Raw genomic sequence first — 27,507 nt, 5'->3', positions numbered from 1 at the left:
AGAAGAGTTTATGGATATAAACATTAATTTAATTGTCTTTTCAGTCCAATACCAATGAGTCAACTCTTCATGAACATTTTCTTACGTCATTTTTGAATTGGTTATTGGGATTATTTACCATTTGGTACATAGCTTTCAAATTGTTAGTTTTCATAACTTTTCAAAAATTATCTTGAATACTTTTTGCATGTTTCGAAGCTGCTCAAATACAACGAAATTATTTCCAAAACATTTTTTTTGAAAATGAGCACATATGATGACTAAACACATGCTAGTCAGTTAGTTTTTCAGCTTCTGAGTCGGCTGATATTTTCTATGTTCCATATTTTCAGAATCAAATATACTTTACGGCTAAAAAACATAAAATACCAGCAATTGTACTGTACAGGTTTTAGAAGACATACATAACCAATGCAACCTCTAAAGTTTCTTACAATTTTGATGTTATGAAATTGTAAGTTATCATAAGAGTGCCAATTGTTTCAATGTGGGGTACTTTTTCAAATTTTGATTTCATCAAATTTAGTACTGTTGCATTTTAATTTGGTCAACAGTTGCGACGACTGAACAAAGCCAATTTTAACTGATACCACTGGAGCGTCAATATTCCGTTTGTGCTTTTGTTTTTCCTAAGGGCTATTTTATGCACTTTTACGAAATTTAGGTTAAATTAAATGGAAGGTCGGTATGTCTTTTTCACTGATAATGTTCGACTGGTGGCATAAATGCGATTTTGTCAATTTCTTGCAATTTTGATGATAAGATTTGGTCATCTTCTAGGTAATGAAAAGTAAACCAATCTTCATTGTATCTAGAAGCCAATGATTTTCTAATTTTTTTTCTTGCAAAATATTAATATTTTTCTTTGAGCATGTTTTTGATGATGATGAGAGGGGTTCGGAAGATTATTGAATAGACAAATATGCACAATAAAAGAGCCTCCTCGTTTCTTTGTACTTACTCAAAGCTGACGCGACACACAGCAAAGTCAAATGTATAACTATCACTATCACGAACTCCAACAACATTGGAATTTTGATCGAACTTGAGGGTAAAATGTCACTCAAGGTTCCGACAGTCACGGTTTCAGCCAATAAAATAGTCGCAATGTAGGACAACTTGTCACCTGAATCAACTGGCAAAAAGAAGACCAACGTCGATAGTAAGTAAAGAAGAAGATTCGGAATAATTAAAATGAAGATGTAGAAACGTGGACGCCGTCTGAGTCGAATTGTGGCTACATTGAAGCTTTTGTAATAACGACGATTAGTTAGATTTTCGACGGGACATAGCACAGGATTTTCCGTTACTTTCACCGGACGAATTAGTTCCCATTGATCGTTTTCGGTATATTCTTTCACAAGGACTTCATCACTGTCTGCTCCTAAACATAGCTTATTTTAGACATTCGGGCGGATAATTGAGGCTTGAGTATGGAAAGATCGTGCTCGACCGATATCGGGAATGAATATACCGATCGATTGTAATTGTGTGGGGTCAATCATGGGTAGATGGATATGTGTCAGCATTGTTGACCATGCATCTCAGGTCGAGGAGCCAGCAAGAAGTGATCTCTGATCATTAGACTCAAGTTGCAGGTACACGTTGTGTTTCCAGACCAAAATTACAGGGTCTGGGAATTGGTTCCAACGCACAAAAAACTAAAAATGTCTGATTTTGGTCTGAACAGAGGTCACTTCGGTCTGGAATTCTCTGATCAGAGACAGATTTAAGCGCATATTAGTCAAGAAAAGATTTCGATCAGATAAGTTTTCGAAAAGATTTCGAGCACAATTGGATCTGATCCAAAAACATTTCGAGCGCTTTTCTTTAAATATCTTTGTAAAATTTTAGACTGAGAGACGTTGTCTGTGCCGAGAAGCAACAAAGAAGCGCTGTGTGTGATGGTTTCAATGAAACATCAAGAAACTTAGAAGTTTTATTAAAGTTTCAAAGAACGAAAGAAGAAATTACCTGACGAACTTTATTGCTGTGTCGATAAGTAATGGCTACAAAACTAAACTCAATTCTAATTTTGTTTTGGCGCTATCATTATCTTATTGACCTATCAATCATATGTCAGAAGTAAATTCTCCCACCAACAGAAACCTGATTCTAACATCCACTGACCTCCAACTAATGAACTCGATTGTACCCAAGCCATATATGGTTCTCATGAAATGTTGATGAAAATAGAATATCACTTCCGGGATTCGGAGTTAAGATCTATTCACATGCCAATCATGTAAAATATTTCTAGCTAATCTAAATTTTCTCTGTATATTTTCGCATAGATAACCACTATAAATACAAGCTAATTTTTGTATATTTTCAGTTCAAAATTTAATTTAAAATTCAACTTATTGAATTCTGTGACCCGTGTTATCGACCACGACAATGGTGTCTAGACCAGCTACAGACGGACAAATTTTGGATCTACAGAATGCAGAATCAGCTACTGCGTGGATTATGTCTTTTGTGGCGAAATGTCGCGCAGAGAAGAAAGAGGACAAGGTCAACACCGATGGTACTGTACAGGACCTACAGGTAACCAATCTCTTTCTTAGTATGTGCGGGCAAGATGCAATTATTAAACTTAGGAGCTTAATAAGTCCTAGGAATTTGATAGACACTCCGTATAAAGACATCAGATTGGCGATTCAAAACTATATTTCTCCGAAAGAGAGAGTAGTAACGGCAGAAAGGGCTAAATTTCTGTCCGTTATACAAGGTGTAGAGGAGTCAGACGACGACTTCATAGCACGTCTTAGAGAAGAAGCACGCTATTGTGACTTCGAAAAATTGAAAACAGCGGCCAACCCCGATGAGGAGTTGGTAAAAATAAAGTTTATCTCAGGTTTGAGGGACCCTGAAGCAAAACTTAGACTACTAGACGGTATTAAAGCAAAACCAGCAATGTCGGTTACTGAAATGACCGAGAGTTTACAGTTCAGAAGTCAAGCAATGGCTTTTGCGAGTTCTTCATCAGGTAATAAGCCCTTTACGGTGAAAGAAGAAGTTGGGTTCAACTTCAAAAAGACCTTTCGAAAACCAAATGAAAAAATTACGGCTAATAGAAACAGCAACATGTGCACTAGGTGTGGAGGTAAGCCACACTCTAGTAGACCTTGTCCAGCGCTAAGTAAGAAATGCAACACCTGTGAAAAGGTGGGACGCTTCTCAAAAATGTGTAGAAGCAAACCCAGGTAAGTACAATAAACAGAATAACTTTTGCGAAGAAGAAAATGTTTCTTCAGAGCAAGCACCTCCAGCATCGGAGATGGGAATGTTTTATACTAAAGAAAAAATCTTTAGCATGTCTGTGACATGGGAATACATCTCAATAAATAACTGCAAAGTAAAAATGCAGGTAGACACAGGTGCAGATAGCACAGTGATATCATCAAAAATATGGACTGAGCTTGGTAAACCTCAGTTGGATGGTAAGATAAGACATCTTGAAGCTTATGATGGTCATCAATTAACGCTTCTGGGATCACTTACTTGTGACGTTGAGTGGAACGGAAGCAGGCTCACTCAAAAACAAATTGCAGTTGTGCAGTCTGATAAAGAATTTGGACTACTTGGTAGAGACCTTCTACCCAAGCACGGCGTGAACAACATCACAGCCGAGCACCTACCTGCTGTGAAGGCTTACAAAGCTCATGTGAAGTTGATACCAGGAACACAGCCAATGTTCTGCAAAGCCAGAAAAATACCTCTACCTCTTCAAGACAAGGTCACAGAGAAGCTGGAACAAATGGTCAGACAAGGCATCCTTGAACCGGTACAGCCAGGGGGAGTCACTAATGCATCTCCAGTGGTGTGGCAGAGAAAGAAGAGTGGAGAACTGAGACTTTGCGTGGACTTGAAAGTGCACATCAATGGAAAGGTCATGGATGAGGACTACCCAATACCAGACATGGAGACGATCTTCCATAACCTACATGGGGCCTCATACTTTGGCAAAATTGACCTCTCAGATGCCTACTATCAAATTGAACTTGACGAAGAAGCAAAAGATATATGCACAATCAACACATCTCAAGGACTGTTCAAGATGTGCCGACTACCTCAGGGATTGAAAAACTCTTCTTCAATCTTCCAGAATTGTATAGAATCAACACTCAAAGGAATCAAAGGTGTTGTGATCTTTCAAGACGATGTGTTGGTGTATGGAACCACCAAGGAGCAGTTCGACAAGAGAATGCTTGCAGTAAAGAGTCGACTACGTGAGAAAAATTTTACTATTAATGAGAAAAAATCTAACTCAAAACCAGTCGATAGCGTTAGCTTTTTGGGATACTCGATTTCAAAGGAGGGAATAGCACCAGATCCCAAACATGTTGAAAAAATAAAAAATGCAAAAGCACCAACTAACAATAAACAACTCGAATCGTTTGTTGGGCTAGCTAATTTTTACGGAAGAATGATTCCTGATTTTGCAACAAAAATGCTACCCTTAAATAACATGAGAAATAGCGATTTCTCATGGGGAAAAATGCAACAAAAAGCTTTTGAAGACATAAAAAATGAATTATGTGCTAACCCACTAGTACAGCCGTATAGTCTACAAAAAGAAGCAACAGTTACTACTGACGCCTCTGAAAAAGCCATTGGCGGGGTTCTTTCGCAAGAAGGACATCCAGTCATATATGTATCGAGAAAATTGACTCCAGCGGAGCAAAACTACTCGAACATAGAGCGGGAAGCACTGGCAATTGTCTTTGTGGTCACAAGATTGAAGCAATTCCTTCTTGGAAGACGATTTACCCTACAGACTGACCACAAACCATTCAAATATCTCTTTGCACCAGACGAGGAGATCCCGAAGACAGCATCAGCGAGAATCACAAGAAGGGCAATAGCTCTAATGGGCTTCGACTATGAGTTGAAGTACACACCAGGGGAACAGATACCACATGCAGATGCTTTGAGCAGAATGGATTTTGACGAAGACGAATCCGACAACGATCGCGTGTGCTTCGCAATCAATAACATCTACTTCGCTCAGAGTGATTTGGTGACCCAAGCAGAAATCAAAACTGAACTTGGAACAAACAGACTCTTCCAGGACATAATGAAACGAATCAAAAGCGGCAATTGGAAACAATGTTCTGAAGCGGAAAAAGGATTTGAACAACAGAAAGATGCACTTACTTTACATAATGGAATCATCTTCAGAGGTGTTGTTCCTTTCATTCCACCCAAACTACGACACTTGGTTTTGGCAAAAGCGCATGAGACACATCCCGGAAAGAATGCAACTGAGGCATCAGTCAGAATGATAGCTTGGTGGCCTGGCATTACCCAAGACGTTCAACACTTTGTTAGTAATTGTAAGAATTGTCAATTGAACAGGCCTAGCCTGGGAAAAACAGTCTCTACGTGGCCAGAAGCCGACGTTTGGGAACGGCTCCACATGGACTGGGGTTATGTTAAGGACCAAGGCAATATATTAGTAATTGTTGACGCGGGTTCTGGTTGGATAGAAGCCTTCCCCGCGGGAAATAGAACATCAGAAACAGTTAAAATATATCTTAGTCAAATCTTTGCAAGATTGGGAATACCAAAAACTTTAGTTTCTGATAATGGTCCTGAATTTGTAAGTGGTGACCTTAAACAGTGGTGTGAATCACTGGGAATTAAGAAAATAGAATCACCCGTCTATCATCCAAGAGCTAACGGACTAGCTGAAAGAGCAGTTCAGTCAGTGAAGCGGGCACTTCAAGCGTGGAGTCCAAACATTAATGTGTCATTTGGAGCATTCCTGCAAAGGGCACTGATGACACATCGCAACACTTCAAAGACGAGGAGCAAAACTCCAGTTGAACTCTTGTTGGGACGCAGAGTGAGACTACCAGCAATAGCAGATTTCGACTTGTGCGAACCCATTCTATTCAAGGCCAACGAAAAGACAAATACAGTTCCTGCTACCTTCATCATCAGGAAGGGCCTGAACACATCTTTCATACAGCCTGAAAACTCAGCACGGACTATTTTAGTGAGCGACAACCAAATTGCGAGACTAGACGAGGACAATGTGAAAACTGAACCAGCAGTGGAGGAGACCATATCTCAATCAGAACTACAACCTCAGAACACAGATGTGGGACCTTCACATCAAGATGAAGCTTCTGCAGCCACATCATCTGCAGAGCACCAACAACCCAAACCTCAGAGCTTTCACGAACATCAACCAGGAACAGAAAACAACCTGACAGATTTGGAGAACCTATACCCACAAACTTGCTTAAAAAAAGAGGGAGGATGTGATGGTTTCAATGAAACATCAAGAAACTTAGAAGTTTTATTAAAGTTTCAAAGAACGAAAGAAGAACTTACCTGACGAACTTTATTGCTGTGTCGATAAGTAATGGCTACAAAACTAAACTCAATTCTAATTTTGTTTTGGCGCTATCATTATCTTATTGACCTATCAATCATATGTCAGAAGTAAATTCTTCCACCAACAGAAACCTGATTCTAACATCCACTGACCTTCAACTAATGAACTCGATTGTACCCAAGCCATATATGATTCTCATGAAATGTTGATGAAAATAGAATATCACCTCCGGGATTCGGAGTTAAGATCTTTTCACATGCCAATCATGTAAAATATTTTTAGCTAATCTAAATTTTCTCTGTATATTTTCGCATAGATAACCACTATAAATACAAGCTAATTTTTGTATATTTTCAGTTCAAAATTTAATTTAAAATTCAACTTATTGAATTCTTTGACCCGTGTTATCGACCACGACACTGTGATCAGAGAATCTGCTAGGGATGATTAGAACAATGAGCCCGGCTGATAGAACCTGCCGGTCCCCTTTCCAGTAATTTTGAGTAACTGCACAGATCAAGAACTTTTTTATGGAAAGCTATCTAAACTCAACTATTCAGGAACAAACGCCAACGGCATACTAAACGATTTTTTTCAACAACCTGTTTTTTTTTCGTTAGCAATACTCTTAAGATTGTCTTCTCCTTAGCTGATTAAATGGAAAACATTGGTGTTTATGAAATGAATAGATTATAGCCGTATTAAGTTTCTGTTTAAAAGCATTCTCTAAGCAGATGAATTCAAGTGCTCACTTGAAAATTATCGAAGGCGATTTCGAGTGCAATTGAGTTGGATCTGAGGAGCTCTTGAGTCTGATCAGAGGCGACTTTGAGCGAACTTGAGTCTGATCAGAGGCGATTTCAAGCGCATTTGAATTTTATCAGAGGCGTTTTTGAGCGCACTTGAGTCTGCTGCTCAGAGGAGGGTTCGAGTAGACACTAGGTTGATCCGAAGAAAGTTTTGTGTTTACGATAGTCTCATCAGACGTAATTTTGAGCGCAAAAACATCTGGACAATGGTCGGGAAAAAATCTGGGCCTTTCCGTATTACAATTTAGAAAATGGTCTACTCCGTGCCAATGTTGATTTTTAGATAATCAGATTAGAGGTCTTCATCCGGACAATTTTCTGGAGTTGGTCTTGGCCAACTCGCACAGAAGTCTGGTCAGTGGTCTGATTTGTGTCTGATCAGCGATCACTTCCGTCTGGGAAAGTCTGATCAGAGATGGCTTCGAGTTCGATCAGAGGGTATATCGGTCTAAGATGTTCTGATAAAAGATTACTTTGGTCTGGAACTGTCTGATGAGAGGTCACTTTCGTTTGGCACCTCAACTTGGGATAGACCAATATACGACCAATAAAAGTCTGGGCCCGCAATATGTCGACCATTTTTTTTAGAAACCACCCATGGAAAATCTGTGGGTTGTTTGACCGTATTATAGTTATGCAAAGAATGTATTTTGCTTTATGAAAAGACAGTGGTTGGCCATATTTGGCTATGAAAAGAAGGTCCGATACTAAATCGAAATAATTTGAAAAGCATTGAAAAAGACCAACATAAGGATTGAAAGGACCGTGATGTGACTAAAGAAAGGACCATGAACGTCAAAATTTTGTTAAAAAACGTCCGTAGTCAACTGATGGGTACAAAAAAAACAGTGGTTTGCCGATTTTGGGTATGAAAAGACCGTGTGCGGATCTATCAAAAAGTTAACTAAAACTTTAATAGCGTGTTCGATCATTTCAATGTAAGGAAACAAAGAGGATCGTTAATATGCGTTTGCACATGATGTTCCTACCCGAGCTTATCAACATTCTTTACTTATCAACATGGTATTTTTGTTATATCGTCAACCAAATGACGATATAACAAAAATAGCTATTTGAGTTTAAAACAATCGTTACACAATCTAACCACTAATTGAATTATATAATGACATGCCTAATTACATTGCCAACAAGATCTGCCGTTAAAAAGACTGCGAGAAAAAAACAAAACAACGAAATTAGCAAAACAAAAATTTCACGGCAAAAACTAAATATCAAAATTTAAAAGCACCTAGTAACAACGTCAAAATGCATTCAGATAAAACCTTAACTCCACAAATTTACTTTTGCTAACTATACAGCAGATGCAGATGGAAAACTTTCTTAATGATACTAGTAACAAATCGACAAAGAGAACGAATAAAGAGGCGAAATTCAAAAATTATTCAATATTGTTTAAACCAAGAAATTTCAAAAGTCTAAAAAAGCATTAGCTTTTAACTAAATAAACCTTGACAAACTACTAAAATGTTATTACAAAACCAAAAGGACTTGTCTTTGGCTACAATAAGCCATAGAAACGGACGAAAGATACAGAAAATCTCAAAAAATTACAAATGATTCGCGAAAACAAATTATTGATACCATTAAAATCATTAGCTATTATCTGATTATTATGTACTTTTAATTCAATTGTTGTTTCTAATATTTCAGCCAGGGAATTCATTCTGACATATTGACTAAATTTACCTGGGCCACATTTGAAAACCATTGGGATCTGTTATTACGCGATTGTGTTGAAAGAAAAGGAAAAGTAACACAAAACTGACCACTAAAAAGACGTTTATAAAAACGCATTTTGTCCAATAAACAAAACGTAAGGTACAAATAAAATAAGTAGATATGTTATATTTTAAAATACAAGATGTTAGACAGGACCTCTCAATGATGAAAAAAGTTGCAAGTTGACAAAAATAACAACAAAAACTGGAAAGTTCGAAAAAATTTTGGAATAAACTTCATAAACTGTATATCATAAACTTTGAGACTATTCGCTATAAATTGAGTGCTTTGGGTAACATCATTGATTCAATTTTCAATTACAAGCTTATGCGACCGGTCGACAATTTAGCGCTACCTGAAGAACAAAAACCAGGAAAAAACAGCAAATTCAAGAAAAAATTTGAGCGAGAAAATTGTCGAAGGCATTAAGAAGTGAACTTTTCAAATAAAAACTTTTCTGGTTTCAAATATTTTGCTTAACAGCAATGGGATTTTCTTTTTTAACAGTATAACTTCAAAGAATTACAAAGAATTACAAAGAATTAAAAAATATGAACAAATACATTAGAACCACGAAATTTTTGAGAAAACTCATAGTATCAACGCCATAAAATTCAATAGCTTTCACCGGAAGCCAGTGAATACGCTAAATTGATGGGACGACAAGGTTTTTTGCCATTCATATTGCATCAATAAACCATTACAACACGTTATTGACTATAAAAACAACAACAAATACAGGCAAAAACGAAAAATTCAGTAGAAAAGTGCCTGAAGAAAGTGTCGACGCAATTTATATCATAAGCTCCCTTCTGAAAACCTTATCTATGATCCATTGCACGTCTTCCCTAAATCAATGGGAACTATCAGTTAAGGATAATGTGATAAGAATTCAAAACGAACCAAAAATAAGAAACAATATTCAAAAATTTAAAATTCTGAAAACCCGTTGCATTGAAGTCTTAAAACTATTAGGTAGAAGATGAAACTGGAAACCAGATTAAAATTGTATGCAGTAGAAAAGAAGGGTTCCTCTCAATATTGAGACTGACTAACAGTTCACGAAAAAAGTTTAAGATTGTTTAATGTTTAAAAAAACCTTTGGAAAATTTATTTTTAAGGATTTAACAGACATTAAATTCAATCGCGTTCAATGGAAGTCAATAAATAGTTCACGATATACCCAGATAGGAGGAAAAAGATATCTGTCATGCATAGATAATCAATAAAGCATCACAATAAATCTTATGACTTAAAACAACAACAAAAACAGCCAAAAACCAAAAATTCAGTAGGAAAATGCGAGAAGAAAGTTTCGGAGCCATTTAAAACATAAGCTTTTCTCTAAAAACTTGATCTATGATTTCCTGAACGTCTTATTTAAGCCAATGGGAGCTATCAATTTTTGGATAATGTGATAAGAGTTCAAAAGTAACCAATGATAAGAAAATATTCAAAAACCTGAAGATAAAACCACTAACCAGAATAATTTTGGTTGCAGTTGAAAAAACGTGGGTCCTTTCACTACTGAGACTGACAAACAGTTAACGAAAACAAGTTTAAGATTGGTTAATGTTCAGAAAAATTTTTCGAAAAACTATTTTCAAAGTCTTAACAGCCATTACAATCTCTAGCTTTCAACAGAAGTCAATAAATACGCTCAAATATAACTCGATGTGGGGACAATGGCATTTGTCATTCATAGATGATCAATAAGACATCATAATAAGTCTTATGACCATAAAAACAACAACAAAAACAGGTGAAAACCAAAAACCTACAAAAACAGGCAAAAACCAAAAACAGAAAATGTCGAAGCCATTTAAACCATAAGTTTAAGATTGGTTAATGTTCAGAAAAATTTTTCGAAAAATTATTTTCAAAGTCTTAACAGCCATTACAATCTCTAGCTTTCAACAGAAGTCAATAAATACACTCAAATAAAACTCGATGTGGGGACAATGGCGTTTGTCATTCATAGATGATCAATAAGACATCATAATAAGTCTTATGACCATAAAAACAACAACAAAAACAGGCGAAAAACAAAAACCAACAAAAACAGGCAAAAACCAAAAACAGAAAATGTCGAAGCCATCTAAACCATAAGTTTTTCTCTGAAAATTTTATCGGTGATTCACTGAACGTATCTTTTCAGCCAATTGGAGCTATCAGTATTTGGATAATGTGTAACGTGATATGAGTTCAAAAGTAACAATAATACGAAAATAACAACAAAATTAAAAAAAATTGAGATCTAGTGTCATTGAAGCCATATATCCAATATTTAGTGGATAAAATCGCTTACCAGATAAAATTTGGTTGCAGTAGGAAGGAAGAGGGTCCTGTCGTTACTGAGACTGACTTACAGTTCACGAAAAAATGTCTATGACTGGTTAATGTTCAAAAAAATTTCCAAAAATTTTTCTTAAAGTCTTAACAGCCAATAGCTGTCCACTCAAAGCACTAGATATGTTCACTTAATGCTCTTTACGGAACATATTGCTCCTTTAGTCAATGAGTTCATGCCATAGGACTCCAAAAAAATGGTCAATCCTCAAAAAGAAAATCAAATTTAAAATTACGAAAACTCAGTGTCGAAGCCAAAAAAAACATGAGCAGTTCCCTGCAAACAATTTTTTTCATTGGGCTTCATTTGACTGTAAATGAGATTTGTCGTTAATGGAACCTCGATATGAAAAGTGACTAGTCTCTAGGTGACTTAAAAAACAAAAAAACAAAAATTTTCCATAAAAAAGAGCTCTCAAACAGAATTCGATATTTTTTATAGTGAACTTCCCTATGACACCAGAACTAGTCTTTTTTATCGCCTTCAGTCTATTAGGAACACACAATTGGTTCATTTTGTGGCATGAAATTTAAATTTGAAATACTATTTTTATAGAAAATATCCTGATTTGAAGAAAAGTTACACTAAAAGTGAACAAAATCATTCCAAATATACCCTGTTCACACAAAACTTCAATCCTCGATAACTCCTCAAAAAAAACTTAATTCAAAAACTCTTTTTAATTTTGAATTCTACGCTGGAACAGCTTTTAAATGATACCACTCACATTTCTCTACGATGAATATATCGATCGACAAAAATTGACTGAACGAAAAAAACCCATTTGAGTATATAGTTCCTCCCCCCACAAGTGGGTCGGAACAATTAAGCCGAACTTCGGCTTTGTTAGTACTTTAATATGGTTGCTAATATCGTTAATAATCCTTTGACTAAAATTCCCAGGCCGACTTTATAAGGTCAAGGAGAGGTGGAAAATTGACTTCAGTTTTACGTTTGAACCCCATATTTATTATTTATATACTTTTATGGGTCGATCTTTTTCGTAGTTATTGCTTAAGTCTTTTCGTCAAACAAAGCATTTTTTCAATCACATGAATTACTCGAGGTTATTTTCATAGAGAGGATGGATTTTTTTTTAAAAAAAAACTTTTTTTCTGCTTCTGGTTTTATTTCTGCTTTAGAAAGGTGATTATGAGTCAACTTAAGCTGATTAGCTAACATCAGTATTCTGTTGTCCAATTTTTCTCGTCGCAATGATTTCATAATTGTGGTTATTTTGACAAACTTTTTTTCTGTTGCTTATGTTTTTTGCAAAATGAAAAGATTAAAAAATGAGCCAGCCTATGTGGTCACCATAAATCTGAGTATTTTGGTTTTTTTTTTGTCAGGCAATATTTAGATGGAGCAGGAGATGCGAAACTCGTTTGGTAAGCCAAAACTCAAGGAAAGTAATTTTCATCCAATTTTTTTCAGACCATTTATCCGTCGAGGACGGTCTTTCCATACCTGCTATTGATTGCGACCGGTTATTTTTATACTTATTTGTGGTCAAGAACGGCCTTTTCGTGCATAATGATAGTCGATACCTATTTTTCCATTTTTAGTACTTGTCGACGACGGTCTTAAGGACTTTTAGTACCTGACTATTGCTAAATTTTTGGTATTACCAAATGAATGAACGTTCTAGAGTTGGTGCTGGAATTGCGTCAGAAAAGATGGTAAGCTTGACTCCCTTAGAGGCAATTGCTTTCAATGTAACAATCTTAAAAAGATAAAGGATTACATGGCGATGAAATTTTTCCTTTCCTTGCATTTTATACAAAAGAATTAAAGCAATTTGCAGAAACCAGGCAAATTCGTGGAATGGTTTCTCTTGAACAGATAAGAGGACGCTTTTTTGAAACGATTGTCACAAAAAATGACGAAAAAACTCTATCGGTTTATCGTGTCAGTGCGTTTTGTAGAATGTTGTAACGCAACACATAAGATGCTCAACATTTTTAAAAAATAGGAAAAATAGGAACACTTTTTTGCCGTATATTGTTATTGTTTTTGTCGTATATTGAACATCGACCTTTTGGTTGTCAATTTTAAGTGTCAAAGTTTAAACTCTCGTGTCGTGCGAACACCAGAAAAATACAGCTTCCATGAAACGGTGGTGGCAAAGAAATGCGCGAGGTTTCAAAAACGCGACAACCAGTTTTTTTTGTTTATTATTCTTTCGCTACTTAGGATTACATGAAGAATCCCCCAACAGTTTTGATCATAGTCTAGACAAGCGTGGTAAATCTCTCTCAAAGGCAAAGATTATGTCAAACATTGGACTTTCAAATCGTGGCATGTGAGTCACACACCCTCGGCTATCACGCACAAAAATTGCACAAAAAACATTGACAAAAGAAGATCACTATGAACCTCGGGTAGTCTGTGAAATTTTTCCGGTTCGATTTCGTTGGTAGGTATTATTCACTTTATTCTGCTTACTTTATTAGTCATTTTATTCTGCTTCTTATTTTATGTGTAATCACATCAAAAAGGAACTGGGTCTTCACTACTACACCAAAAAATCCTGAGAGTGAGAGGATGTCATCGTGCATGTCTAATAATAATGCGTATCCAAAAAAGAAGATAATTTTTACCTGCCTGTTAAGGAATTTTCTTTACTCCTTGGTTGTCACTAGATTTCTTTTGTTCTTGTCAGGTGACGTAGAATTAAACCCAGGGCCACCTCTCAATTACACGCAGTTTACCACCTTAATGAAAAAATACAACGATCAAGTAAAGTTTCTACATCAAAATTGTCAAAGCGTGCTTGGACAAAGGTTTCTCCTTAAGAATTTTCTATCTGACCTAGGTGACAAATGTATTTCGGGCTTCTCAGAAACGTGGTTGAAATCAGTTAACGATATTCCGTTTTGGTCGATACACTCAGAATACTTAGTGTCCTTCAGATGCGACCGACGTACTGATCTTCAAGAGAAAATTACAGGCGGTGGTATTCTTTTGTTCATTCCGAAAAAATTTCATCCAAAAGCACGAAATGATCTAGAGACAATGTCAAAAGACCATTTTTAAAGTGTTAGAGTGTAAAATAAATAAAAATCCTCGGTTGATAAACTTGGCTTACTGTCCAAAAAACAACTAAAAAATTTGTTTTTGGAAGAGCTAGCCCTGGGTTTAGATAGAGCAGCGACTGAAAATTAAAAAAAAATTTCTACTAGGTGACCACAACCTTAATTACTTTAATTGCAATGAAAGAAATCTCCTAGAAACTCTGATCTTGCCTTACGGTTTACTGAATTCAAATAAAACTTTAGCAACAAGAGAAATATCAAGAACGAAGTCGCTAATAGACTATGTTATTTGCGAAAATTTTTTTAGTTCCCAGACACTGGACTCGATTCTAAAAAGTGATCACTTAGCCACGCTTACTTTAATTGGTGAAACAGTTAAAAATAAAAAAGAAGCAATCAAAAAAATTGTGTTTGATAAAACAAACTACTCTAAAAATGCTTTTTCCCTAGATGCTGGAAAGATAAATTGGAGATCATTTTATTTATCAGAAAATCCTGAAATAATGTATAAAAACTTTTGCTAGTCATTTGAAACGGTAATTAAAAAGCATGCTCCACAAAAGACCGTCTTCATACGCCATGACAAGCCTAAACTAACGCTACATCAACAATAGATATCAAAAAACACAGTAAAAAACTTTGCAAAGACATCAAATAATAACAACAAAAATGTTTTGAAGCAGGAAAATGAAAAACATCTGCTAGAGGTGTTTCAAAACTTAAAAAGTGCAAGAGAAAAGTGGAATTTTATCAACGAAATCAGAAACTGTGAAAAAACACAGACAGAAATACCAAGACTCAAAAACAGTTTTGGAAAGGTTTGGACCAATGGAAATGATATTGCCAATCTTCTCAACTACAAATTTTCAGCGTTAGGTGAATATTTTGGTTAAAAAGAACAGTATCAATTTTGTAATAATCCGGCACGCCACAGTAACGAATTTATATTCAGGTATACCAAGGAGATATTTGATATACTCAACAATTTAAATGTTAAAAAACCGTTGGGTCCATCGCTCATTCCAGCTTGGGCTTTAAAAGATGCAAGAGAACACATAGCTGAACCTCTCTGTTTATTGTTTAACCAATTCTTAACTGAGCAACGCTTTCCTGACCACCTTAAGCGTGCCCACGTGTTGCCTCTTTTCAAGAAAGATGATCCTGAAGATCCGATAAATTATCGACCAATTTCGCTTACTGGAGCTCTAGCTAAACTTTTCGAAATCCTTCTACGAGATCAAATATTAGCTTATTTAGAGAAGAATAAGTTGCTTGCAACAACACAGTTTGGATACAGAAAAAAAGTGTCAACTACAGATGCCCGTTTATATTGCACTGAAAAATCAGATATGATCTCAATAAAAAACATCGTCACAGGAGGTTTTTTAGACCTATCTAAAGCTTTTGATTCGATATCACATCCTACTCTTCTGCACAAAACTAAACTTTTAGGTTTTAGTGCACAAGCAAATACAATTCTAAAATCTTATCTAGAAAACCGTGTGCAAAAAGTCAAATTCTTGAAGTATGAATCAAATTGGATAACACTTAACCGTGGAGTACCACAAGGTTCTGCGCTAGGCCCACTGCTTTTCAACATATATGTAAATGATATGAAAGATGATACTGATGTGAATTCTAATATTATCCAGTACGCTGATGATACTTTTATCTTTTGCAGTGGAAAAACAATTTCTGAATCAAAGTTACATCTTGAAAAAAGTATTGCTAAACTCATTCTCTTTTTCAGGTAAAATGAGTTAAATGTAAATGAAAGCAAAACCGAATTCATTATTTTTGGAGCTCCTAAAAGATACAAAATCGAAGAAATAGTTGTTAACGGATGTACAGTTCCCGAGAAAAAAGTTGTGAAATACTTGGGAGTTCATATTGACTGTAATCTTTCTTTCGTTGAAGAAATAAAAAATGTACTAAGAAAAATGGCTGTTGCCATAAGGGTCATTTACTCCATCAAAAATATATTTCCAGAAAAAACTAGATCTGCTTTACTGAACGCTCTTGAGTTTTAAGTCATCTGCATTACCAATTGTTCTGTTCTCAGGTCTTAAAAAATCACTTCGAGTTACTCTAAATAAACAACTGAACTAGGGATTAAAGGCATGTTTCAATAGAACCAAAATTTGACAGAACCACTGATCTCAAGATCAAGCACAAAATCTTACCAGTAGAATACCTCATAAAGTATCGGGTTATTATATATTTTATAAAGCTTCTAAAAGCAGATCTACCAGCTTTCGATGAAGTCAAGTTAGCCACCCTAAAAGCTAAAATGAATGACTGTACAAACAAGCTGTGATTTGGAGCAAACCAAAAAACAAATATAATGCGAAACTGTTTTTCAAAAAAAGCAATTGACTGTTATAACGATTTGCCTCTCACCTTGAGGCGGAATATCCCTAAAAAGCGGGCTCTCAAAACTACAATAAAAAATCATTTCTGGAATGAGTTTCTAATAGACCCAACGGTTTCTGAATTCTAATCTCAAATCTTTCAAGTTCAATCTTAATTTGGTTTAGTTTTAGGGCGTCTTTTAGTCTTCTATGAAATGTTAATTGGAGGATTAGCATTTTTAAAAATATTCTCTTTTCTCGAAAATGTTAATTGTAGAATTAGCATTTTTAAAAATTTTTCTCAATTACAATTCATCTCTCTTAATTTGTTGATATTTTAGCACATTGTAAATTTAATACAATTTTAAACTTTCACAATATGTGACGTTTGTTTCATTTATACTTCTTAACACTACATTGCCTTTAAACTATGTTCTATATTTTATAGTTCATACTCAAAGGAATTAACAATGTTTTCTTTTTTAGGTACACTTTTGTCACTGATTTTCATGAGTTCATTTAGTTCAGCAATTACTCCATCTAATTCTAAGTTAGTAAACTCTCGTACTTTTTTGAACAATTCTTCACAAAATATGCTTTAATTCTGTCTAACTAAATACGGAATGTATTGACGCTACGCTATCATAGTCACCAAAAAGAGCAATACTGCTCATTAAAAGATCAGTCGGAACTGTGGGGCATAATAAGAAAAAGGGCTTAATGCTGTTCCGCTGCGATCACGCAGGAACCACAATTATTTACAACACTAGCTGACAAAATGGATCATTTTTTCGTTGTTCGGTTTCCACGGTTAAGCAAAGTCTGTTTTTTGGCAAAAGAAAAAACAGTAGTGACAAATTAGAAAATACTGATAAAAATTTAATCACTCATGTGCGCGAAAGACACGAAACCCTCAGTAAAGTTGTTTGGTAAGTACTGCAAGTTTTTTTTTCTCCTAAAACCTCAACTTCATGTGAAAATGACGAGAGAGTGAGCTGTGACATTTGCATATCAAGGATTTTCAAACTGACTTAAACCACTCGTTTACCGTAGCTAAATTTTTTTCTTCGGTTAGCCCCGGTGCTCCTCTACAGTTTTTTGGGTCAGATCGTTTTTTTAATTGCAAAAATTTAGATACAAATTTCGTTATGTATATATAGGCTCCTAGAAGCTTTAAATTGATGCTGTTGTTTTTCGTTCCGAGATTAGTGAAAGTGAAATTTTGTTAATAAAGATGGCGTTTGCCTATAACTTCGACTATCTTGAAAAAGTTGGAATTTATATTGAATATGCAATTTATTACTTACGAATGATGAACTCTGTCCTGCACGTGGAATCGTGAAAAGTTAAATTGCAGATCTGTTCATCGAAAGGGAATTTGGACACGTCAAAAGCGCATGTTGTTTTGACTGTCATTTGGGCAATTGTGGGGAGGAAGGAGCCATCGCGGGATGCTTGTTGCACTTTAGAGGCGTGTCTTTTTACTTCAACAGCTTCTCGAATCACTGAAAGTAAAAGCCTATAATAAAAGCCTCGATAAAGTTATGCCAGGACGTGAAAGACTTAAGTTCAGCTATGGGCCAGACAAAATTTGTATCATTTCGCTGCTTTCACCGTATTCGCGGCTAGGAAGTAGTTTACATTCACCAAAATTCGTCAATAATATAGGTTTGCAAAACAAACCGGATGCCGAAAAAATCGGGTAACAAGTGTGGCGAAATTATTGGTAAAGGAATGCAATTATGCTGATTAACAGTTTTCACACTTCAAACTAGTGAACTCGATTGCACTGTGGCCATCTATGTTTCTCATGAAGAGTAACGAAAAGAAAACAAAAATCACTTCCAGAATTGATTTCCAGAACCAAAAACTATTTCCAGAACCAAAAACTATTTCACACAGCAATCAAATAAAATATTTTTTAACTCATCTAAATTTTCGCTGTATATTTTTATTATGAATACGAGCTGTAACTTGAATTTTCAGCACCAGTTTAGAATCCAAATTAAAGTTTGCATTCCTATGACCCGTGCTGGACACAACGACAATGGTGGTCAGATTACCGACTGACTACTGACTCGTGTGCAGCGTGGATCATATAATTTGCGACTGAATCGCAGAGAAGATACAAGAAAAAATCAAAACCAACGGTACGTACCATCATTTTTTTTTTCAGTGACATGCAGAGAAATCAATAATTCGATCATCAACCTTTTAATCATAAAGGTCTCTGGTCACTGACTTTTTCATTTCAATTTTTCAACACAAACTGCTTCCTGAACATTTTTATTTAACAATGGCTGATGAAAAACGATTTTATTTTGGTCGTAAACACTTTTTGGCTTGACACGCTTTCCATCATTGACAATTTCAGTATTGGTCGAGACCGTTTTCTGAACAAGTTATTGTCGAAACATAGCAGATTACCGAAAAAGTTGCTAAACAAACTCACGTGGTATAAAATTAAGACACCACACTAAAACTTCAAATTGAAAAGTTACATAGTTATATAGACGTCCTATATTAATCTTTGAAGGGCTTAGGGTGATTTCAAGTAACCTTAAAAAATAAGAAGTCAATTAGAGAGCGAGTTAAATTAATTATGAACAAAATCGAAACATTTATTATAAAGATCTCAAATATCACCGCAAACTATTTCAGGGAATGACGTGAAGCACACAAAAGTAGCAAGAAAGCAGTGAAAAAGTCGCGTGCGAAAATTCAAAAGATTCCACTTTTGGAGCTTTCGGTTAGACAATAAAATGGAAAAAGCGTCAGACGACGAAACAAAAACCAAGATAACCACAATCTAGCTGCGTTCAGCTTACAGTTTTGCGGCTATAGTGACATTTTTTGACAACATTCGTCACCGCTCACTGATCCTGTTTGCTTTTAGACAATTCCAATTATTATCTTTTTCTGTGCGGCAGAAATTGTGGCAACATATATTTTTTGCGGATAATTTTTTTTGTCAATGGCCTTGTAGCAACATTTTTGGTCAATGACCTCTTATCAAAATTTGGTGGTCAATGATTTTTGATGAAGATGTTTCGGTCAATGACATCTTGCAAACCCTTTTTAATCGATGTTCGTAGTCGTTTGACCGTGCTCTTCAGTAGTATTGTTAAAACATGGTCCTCAGTAAGACCTCTAATACATGCAGCATTATGCGCTCACAGGTTTATTATGTAGATAGATTTTTGCTCACTAGGAACCATATATGCTCCCAGTTTGGTCAATCTGGACCATATATGCTTTATGAATTATAAGAATCTTACGTTCTTCTCTAGCTCAACTGCTCTCATTGTTGCGCCCAATTAATATTAGGAAGATTTTACATAGAGAAATTTTCCACAGAGCCTTTTCCACATTCCATTTTTGTTGAGAGTCGAAAAATCAGACTGACGAAACTCTTTGCACAAAAAAAAATCTAAGAAACTAGGCAAACTTTTTTTATAAAATCCAATAAGTTTGGATTTTTGATGTGTTTTGGTATTTTAAAGACGCTTTCAAACATGGTTTCGATGAATTTTTGAAAAGTTGAATTGAAATATTTTAAGCTGCAACAGAAATCCTAATATATCTAAAGTAGTTTTATAGATAAATGTGAGTGCATGAAATCTTTGTGCCAAGGCAAGTTTGCATTTTTGAGCAAACAGGTATAGCTTTTTTTGATGGTGCGTTCCATATAGTTGTTACGCAGATCCATTTTTCTTCCACGTGTTTCTATGAGGCAAGTATTTAAACAAGAATAATATTAGTTTCAATACAAATATTGTTCTTTTTTTCATTTTTTATTCCGATATTCCTTTTTTGTAGTTTCATGGGGCAAGAAACTCGGCATGAAAATGGATTTTAGGATAGAACTTTGCACAAAGAGTTTTCAAGACGTTTGCACATTAAATTCGCAGCAATTTTCTAGTTAATTTTGAAAATTTTCATTTTTTGACAGATATCCAGTTACTTCCTTTTCGGCTGACCAGCTAATTGGACTTGTAACCTTCTGGCCTAGGCTTAAAATCATCTTTTAATATAGCAACGACCAATACTACAGCCAAGTTTTTCCAACTGACAGTCATACCATACACGGGGGGTTGATATAGAATTCCTTCTGATTTTCCTGCTTTAGCGAAGGTTTCCTTTTGATTTGAATTTTTCATTATCCTTTTATCATTGAAACTTTTATTTTTCAAAACAACACAAAAATATCTTGAATTCAATTATTTTTGTTGTGCTTAATTTTTACGTCTGTTTGGCACCCAAAGGTTTATTTAGGTTAGATTAAAATTGCTCTATTCCATTGAGTTTGGAAAAAAAAATTTAATGGTGATAAAAAGGTTTTTGATTTTTCTAAAAGTTATTTTTTGCGTGTTTTTCTCTCTAGAGCTGTTCCTTTTTACAAATTTTTATCTTTTTTAAATTTGTTTCTGCTTTTTTGTGTGTAGAAATTACATTTGGTCTGTAATATGGACTTAAATTTTTCAATATTGTCATGATGTAATTTGAATAGTGTTTCGTTTCTTGTTTGGTTGTTTTTAATTTTGATTGCCTGACTGCAAACTACAGAATATAATGCTGCGGTGTTTACTTAAAATTTTAATTCATAACTTTGAGTCAACTAAAACTTTTCTTCTTTCATCTCATTGTCAAAAACTGATTTGACAGTTTTCCTGTACTTGCTAAATCGTTTACGATCTTTCCAAGGTTACCAAGTTGTGATATTTGACCATAGTACATCTGTTCTGGCCCCACTTGTGGGGGGGGGGACGATGTACTCGAATGGTTTTTTTCTTCAGTAAGTTTTGGCCGCTCAATATATTAATCGTCGAGAAATGTGAGTGGTATCATTAAAAAGCGCGTCCAGCGTGGAATTTGAATCTAAAACTTTTTTTGAAAATTGTTTTTTTTTCGAGGAGTTATCGAGGTTTACAGTTTTCTGTGAAAACGGGATATTTGGCATGGTTTTGTTCACTTTTAGCGTAATATTTGTTCAAACTGAGATCTTTTCTACATAAATGTTATTTCAAAACTACTTTCACGCTACAAAAAGATTGAATGTCGTGTTCCTATTAGGCGAAAAGAGATAAACAGGTTAGTTATAGTCTCATAGGGAAGTTTACTATTTAAAAAATTCGAACTCTATTTGAGAGCTGTTTATTTTAGAAACCTTTTCACATTTTTCTGTTTCTTAAGTCAACTGTTACTATTCATTTTCATATCAAAGTTCCGTTAATGGTAAACCTCGTTTGTAGTCAAATGACGCCCAATTAACAAAAAAAATGTTTTCAAGGAATCGCTCGTGTTTTTTTGCCTTGAATCTTTCTTTTTGAATTTTTTTAGTCCTATTGCATAAACTCGTTCACTGAAAATGCTATAGGCTTCCTAAAGAGCACTAAGTGAAGCTATCCAAAGCTATAAGGGGTCAGCTAATGACCGTTAAATGTATGAAAAGTATTCTTTGAAAAATTTTTTGAAAGTTATTCGATCTTGAGCTTAATTTCTTGTACTGTAAGTCGGTCTCAGTACTGACAGGACACCCTTGCTTTCAACTTCAACCAAAAATAATCTGGTTAGCAAATTTATCTTCTAACTATTGCTTTTAAAACTTCGAGGCCACGAGTTTTCAAAATTTTGGCTGAGAGAAGACGTTCAATAGATCATAGATGAAGTTTATATGGTTTATATGTTTATAGGGTTCAAATGACTTCGACAGTTTCTTCTCGCACTTAACTGAATTTTTGGTTTCTGCCGGATTTTTTTTTCCGTTTGCTTTGTCACAAGATCTATTGTGGTGTCTTATTGATGACTTATGAACGACAGGCGTCATTGTCTTCCTATCGAGGCACATCTTCATCTTAGCGTATTTATTAACTTCCGTAAAAACTGTTGAATTTAATTGCGTTGATACTACGAGTTTACTCAAAATTTTTATGGTTTTGCTATATTTGTTCATATATATCCCATTACTGTTAAGAAATTGAATGAAAACTGAAACATTTTCAATGAAAAAATCAATTTTGAAACACCGATTTCTCTCATTTTTTGAATATGATTTTTCTGCCTATTTTTTATTCTTTATGTAGTCGTAAAAATACTGCAAAGTCTCGAATCCTTCTAATTCGAGATTGAATTAATCATCTAACTCAATGGAGTCAGTTTATATTGATTGGTCTTAACGTTTATAATGTTATTTGTTTTCAATTTTTTAATTTTCTTTTTTTGGGGTTCTTCGAGTCATTTTTGTAAACTATTCTCATCATTGAGTGGTCCCATTCAATTTCTTGTAATTCAAAAAGAAACATGTCGATTGATGTGATGTCGTAACTGATGTTTTGTCTGTTGAACAATATGAGATTTCATAAAAATTTGTGAGTGGCCAATATTTGTTTCTTTTTCTCTTCTTGTAGCACATTCCAGCAATAACAAATCCCAATGATATTCAAAAATAGCCCATATGAACTTGTTTAATCCTTCAGTATAATTTCAGCTGATTTAGCAATTGGTAAGAATTGAATTAAAAAAGATTATTCCGATAATAGCTAAAATTTTTAAAAAGCTTCCAGTTTTTTGAGTTTTTCTGCACATTTAGTCCGTTTCAATGGCTTAGTCTAACCAACGACAGTTTTTTGGCTTCGTAATTTAGTGTTATGTTCTTCATAATTTTTTTTATGAAAAAAATTTATCAACAATTGATTTGTTAAAAACTAATGACATTTGAAATTATTCGGTATAAAAAATGTTGACTGATTTTTGAATTTCGCCTCCTTATTTATTCTTATTATCAATTTGTTCCCTAGTCTTATTGAGGTAAAGTCCAATCTGAGGCATTGTTAAGAAAAAGTAAATTTGGGTAGTTAAGGTTTTTATGTGATTGCATGCTGACATTGTTTCCATTTCCTTTTAAATTTAGATAATGAGTTTTTGCCGTTATTTTTTGTGTTATTTGATTTTTTTTCGCAGTGTTTTTAGTGGCAGATCTCGTGAGCGCTGTGATGAGGAATGGCATTATATAAATCAATTTGTAATTTGTGTGTAATGATTTTTTTAAACTCAAGCATCTATTTTTGATTATCTCTTCAATGGGTTGACAATTAAGTCAAAAATGTAGATAAGCTCGGGTCGGAACATCATGCGCAAACTCACATTAACGAGCCTCCTTGTTGCCAATATAACATAAAACATTTGTGACTTTGTATCAATACTAAGAATCATATATGTCTTTGTATGGTAGCTATGACCATTTTTTTTTAGCTCACCGGGTCATCATTTATCAATTGTCGAGATCGTCGACATTCCTTCACTGCTTTCATCACGAAGTTTGAAGCTTTTTTCGGTAAAATAGGCATGTTTCTACTGTTTAATTTGCAAGTTATGTCAAAAAATCCATACTGAAAAAACAGCACAACAGTTAAAAATACATCAGATTCTATTTAGCCTTGCGTTATAATCCTCAAAAGTGTCCGACATATTCCCCTCAACTGCGCGAGAAAGGATTTTTCTAAAAAGTCACAAAACTATTTATTTAAAAGTGCTCAACACTCACACATAGCGGGCTCCCAAAAATAGGCTCCAGGAAACGTCAAATAGTCCGTTCCTTTGTAGTCCTCAGCGTTCCAAGTCAAACTGTCGACCATGTAAAAATAAAAAGCTTCAATTTTAGTCACTAGGAGATCATTTTTTTCGTCGACTTCTACTATTTGGTAAAGAGAGATAACCATTGAGACTTCAATTGAAAAGGGATCAAATTTTTTCGGTTTTCAGATTTAAACAGATGCTAAAAAATGTTGAATTTTAACAGTTTTCTCAATATTGTTTCAAAATCATTGGTGATGGGTAAGCATTGATAGTATGCGTACCAAAAATTGTTCGCCGTGAAAAAACCTAACAGATTTTACAATGTAATAATTGCACCCAATAAATAATATTTAACCACACTCTAATTTTTACGCTCCAAAATCAGCTTTTCCTAAAGTGAAAATTAAAACAAAATAATGAACAAAACAGGAAGAAAACAAAAATAAACCTATCGCAGCTGAAAGATTACTCTGTTTTAAACTGTACTTCAAACTGTTGTCTCCTACCTTCAAATATTGTGATGTACAAAAGCGAAAAATTTTATCAACGTTTTCATGATTTCCCAAGAATGATGAGGACAAAATATCCCCCGGTTGACCCCATAATTAAAATTACATCTTCATTTTATGGCGTCTATGAAATGTTGTAGTCATAGAAATTTCTTGAAAGGGAGTTTTATGAAATTGAATTTTCATAAATTTTCGGAAACTTAACGACACGAGAGAAAACCCTTGCTTCAAAAAACTGACTTAAAAAAACTGAATTATCGAATTTCAAGCGAACAGAATAATTTTGAAAAATTTTTGAGAAAAATTAGATTTTTTTGAAAGTTTCATTGCAGCCCCTAAAGTAGTCAAATAAAAAATTTGTCAACAGGGGCAACGGATCTAGCAAGTAAAAATGAAAGAGTTGTAGTCATAGAACTTCATACATCATTTTTGGTTCATTTTTTTTTCAATTGAAACTCTACCTTCAATTGAAAAAATTGTCATTGATATTTTGGTGGGGTTATTAAACAATTTTTGAAACACATCCTTATTCTGTAGCGGATATCAAAGAAAAATTTACTTCATCGAAAATTGAAAATCTCCGTACCTCACTGTTTTGACTTTCAAAATTACTCCGCCTGAGATATTATGTTTTTGCACCATCTTAAACGCATCATATCTGGTCCTCCTCCATAGTTCGTATCCATGGGTCAACAATATCCATGGGTCAATGGGAAGAAAAAGAAGAATGGAATGACAATGGATTCACTTTTCACGCAAATTAAAAACTTGAGGAAAATCGGACACCTACAGTAATTTTCTCTTAGAAAGACCAACATGCTTACCCAATGAGATTCTGGCGAGGAAGTTGTTAATTTGAAGCACATTGTGAGTTTTCAGCCGATATGAAGGGAACCTGCACCTGATTAGGAATTAGAAGCCGTATATCGCTATTTTGGCCTTCAAAATTACGTCTTTGGTTAATTTTTGGTTGATAAAATGGTTAAAAAACTAGATTTTTCGTTAAATGCCGATCCTTTTGTGTCCTTTTTGCGACCTTCTCCATTGTGCAGCGTATGAATTGTACTTTGTTTTTTTTTGCTTTCGTGATCATCTTTAACATTGCTGGCCTATCTGGTATTTTAGCTTTTAGCTATATCACGTCTTGAAAAAAAGAGCTTCCATTTTGCTTATTCTTCTGGAAAAACAGTCAAACTCTTTTTTTTCTGTAGATAAGATGCTCATGAGGAATCACGAAAAAATCGAGAAAATATTTACTTTCTCCCGTCTGATGTTATGGAGAACTAGTATCCAGAGAACTCCCATATTATAGAAAAGTTGTAGTCATAGTACTTTCATTTTTGAAAAAGTTTTGGACATAAAACCTTTTTTTATGGCAAAGTAGTAGTTTTCCTAGAATATAGAAAAAAAACATGTCATTCTGTATTTGGATTTTTCTTCGGGGATATATCGAGTCTTTGTGAATTTTGTAGACCAATTTTGTGGATTGTAGACCAATTTCCGTTGCTTTTGTTCACAATTTCCGTTATTTTAGCCAATTTCGTTAGATACGATAACTTTTATTAAAATTACCAACAATAGTATTATTGGGTTTTCCTCTGAGTATGCAGGAGGGTTGCTGAATGTTGCGATGGTGACCATTATGCTTTTTCAGCCCCCTTTGTTTAAGTTTGCCAGAAGTAGAGATCTGAGAACTGTAAAACAACCTTTTTAAACTCAAGAATATTTATGGTTAGCTTTCCTGAAAGTGTCATCCTAATTTTATTTATTGCCCGTTTTTCGCAAACTTAACTCGATAGGCATCCAAAAAGCATATTTTTTGATATATTGAAGTATTTATTTTTCCAAACTACCTATCCGGCTAATATTTAAAACTATTAGGTATTTCGTTGGACGCGCAGTTATATCAGTAATAGCTTTGATCTCTTCGTGGAAAATTATAACAAGAAAATTTCGGATTGCATTGAGGCGCGATAAATTTTAGGAAATTTTTTCGCAATTTGAATTTTTTTGTTAATTACTGACTGAAATGAATTCAAGGCAAAATTCAATTAACGCAGTTCTCATATACAGTAAAATGAGCCCTAAATTACTTAAAATACAAGGTTTTGAGTATGAGCTCATTGTTTCTATGGTTTTGACAAAGCGTTTCTTAAAAGACTTAATTCGATTTTTTTCTTGCTTGCACTTTCTGGTCTCTTTGCAGTCTCATGATTCGATATCACTAATCAAAAAACAAGCAGTTGGCTCCTTCAAATGATAGAAATAAAACTGTACCGTGTCTTCAAATGATATCTAATGGCTCTCATAACTTTGTACTTATATATATATATATATATATATATATATATATGTATATATATATATATATATATATATATATATATATATATATATATATGTATGTTTTAAAAAAAACCATAATTTTTTCAACTATGCACACTTTATATCATACTACTTTCGACCTGTAGCTTAGTTTCCTGACATCTCAATTTCTTTCTAGATAAGATTTTAAAAAAATTCTTTAACGGATCAAGTTCTAACTAATGGTTCTTGGCTTTCGAACTACGAGTCATTTTTGCAAACTTGCACATTTCTGGATTTCAACTTTGTTTGCTTGACAACTTATCAAAGCAATGACAGGTCCAATTAAAACCTAACGAACCACCATTAGAACATATTAAATTTTCTTCTTGATTATCGTATGGTTATGACGTCTGCGACACCATTCTTGCTCAAAATGTAATAGTATTTATGTAATAGAATTTTTAAATTAGTTTTTTTTTAAC

The 27,507-nt window shown here is 34.5% G+C and overlaps 1 protein-coding gene across 1 annotated transcript in view; it reads right to left on the bottom strand.

Annotated features, from left to right (window-relative positions):
• The window catches only part of LOC142350387 (neuronal acetylcholine receptor subunit alpha-6-like), a 48,687-nt gene that overhangs the window by 13,760 nt on the left and 7,420 nt on the right, over nt 1-27,507 (bottom strand). Inside the window, exons 2-3 of the mRNA XM_075402235.1 lie at nt 17,942-18,139; nt 962-1,384 (exon numbers count right to left, since the gene is read on the bottom strand). Coding sequence (XP_075258350.1) covers nt 962-1,384; nt 17,942-18,139 — 621 coding nt within the window. The remainder of the gene's footprint in view (nt 1-961; nt 1,385-17,941; nt 18,140-27,507) is intronic.

This window comes from Convolutriloba macropyga, chromosome 12 (assembly GCF_964194025.1).
Source record: "Convolutriloba macropyga chromosome 12, txConMacr16.3, whole genome shotgun sequence".
NCBI classification, from domain to species: Eukaryota; Metazoa; Xenacoelomorpha; order Acoela; family Convolutidae; genus Convolutriloba; species Convolutriloba macropyga.
This window is presented reverse-complemented; position numbering and strand designations above follow the sequence as displayed.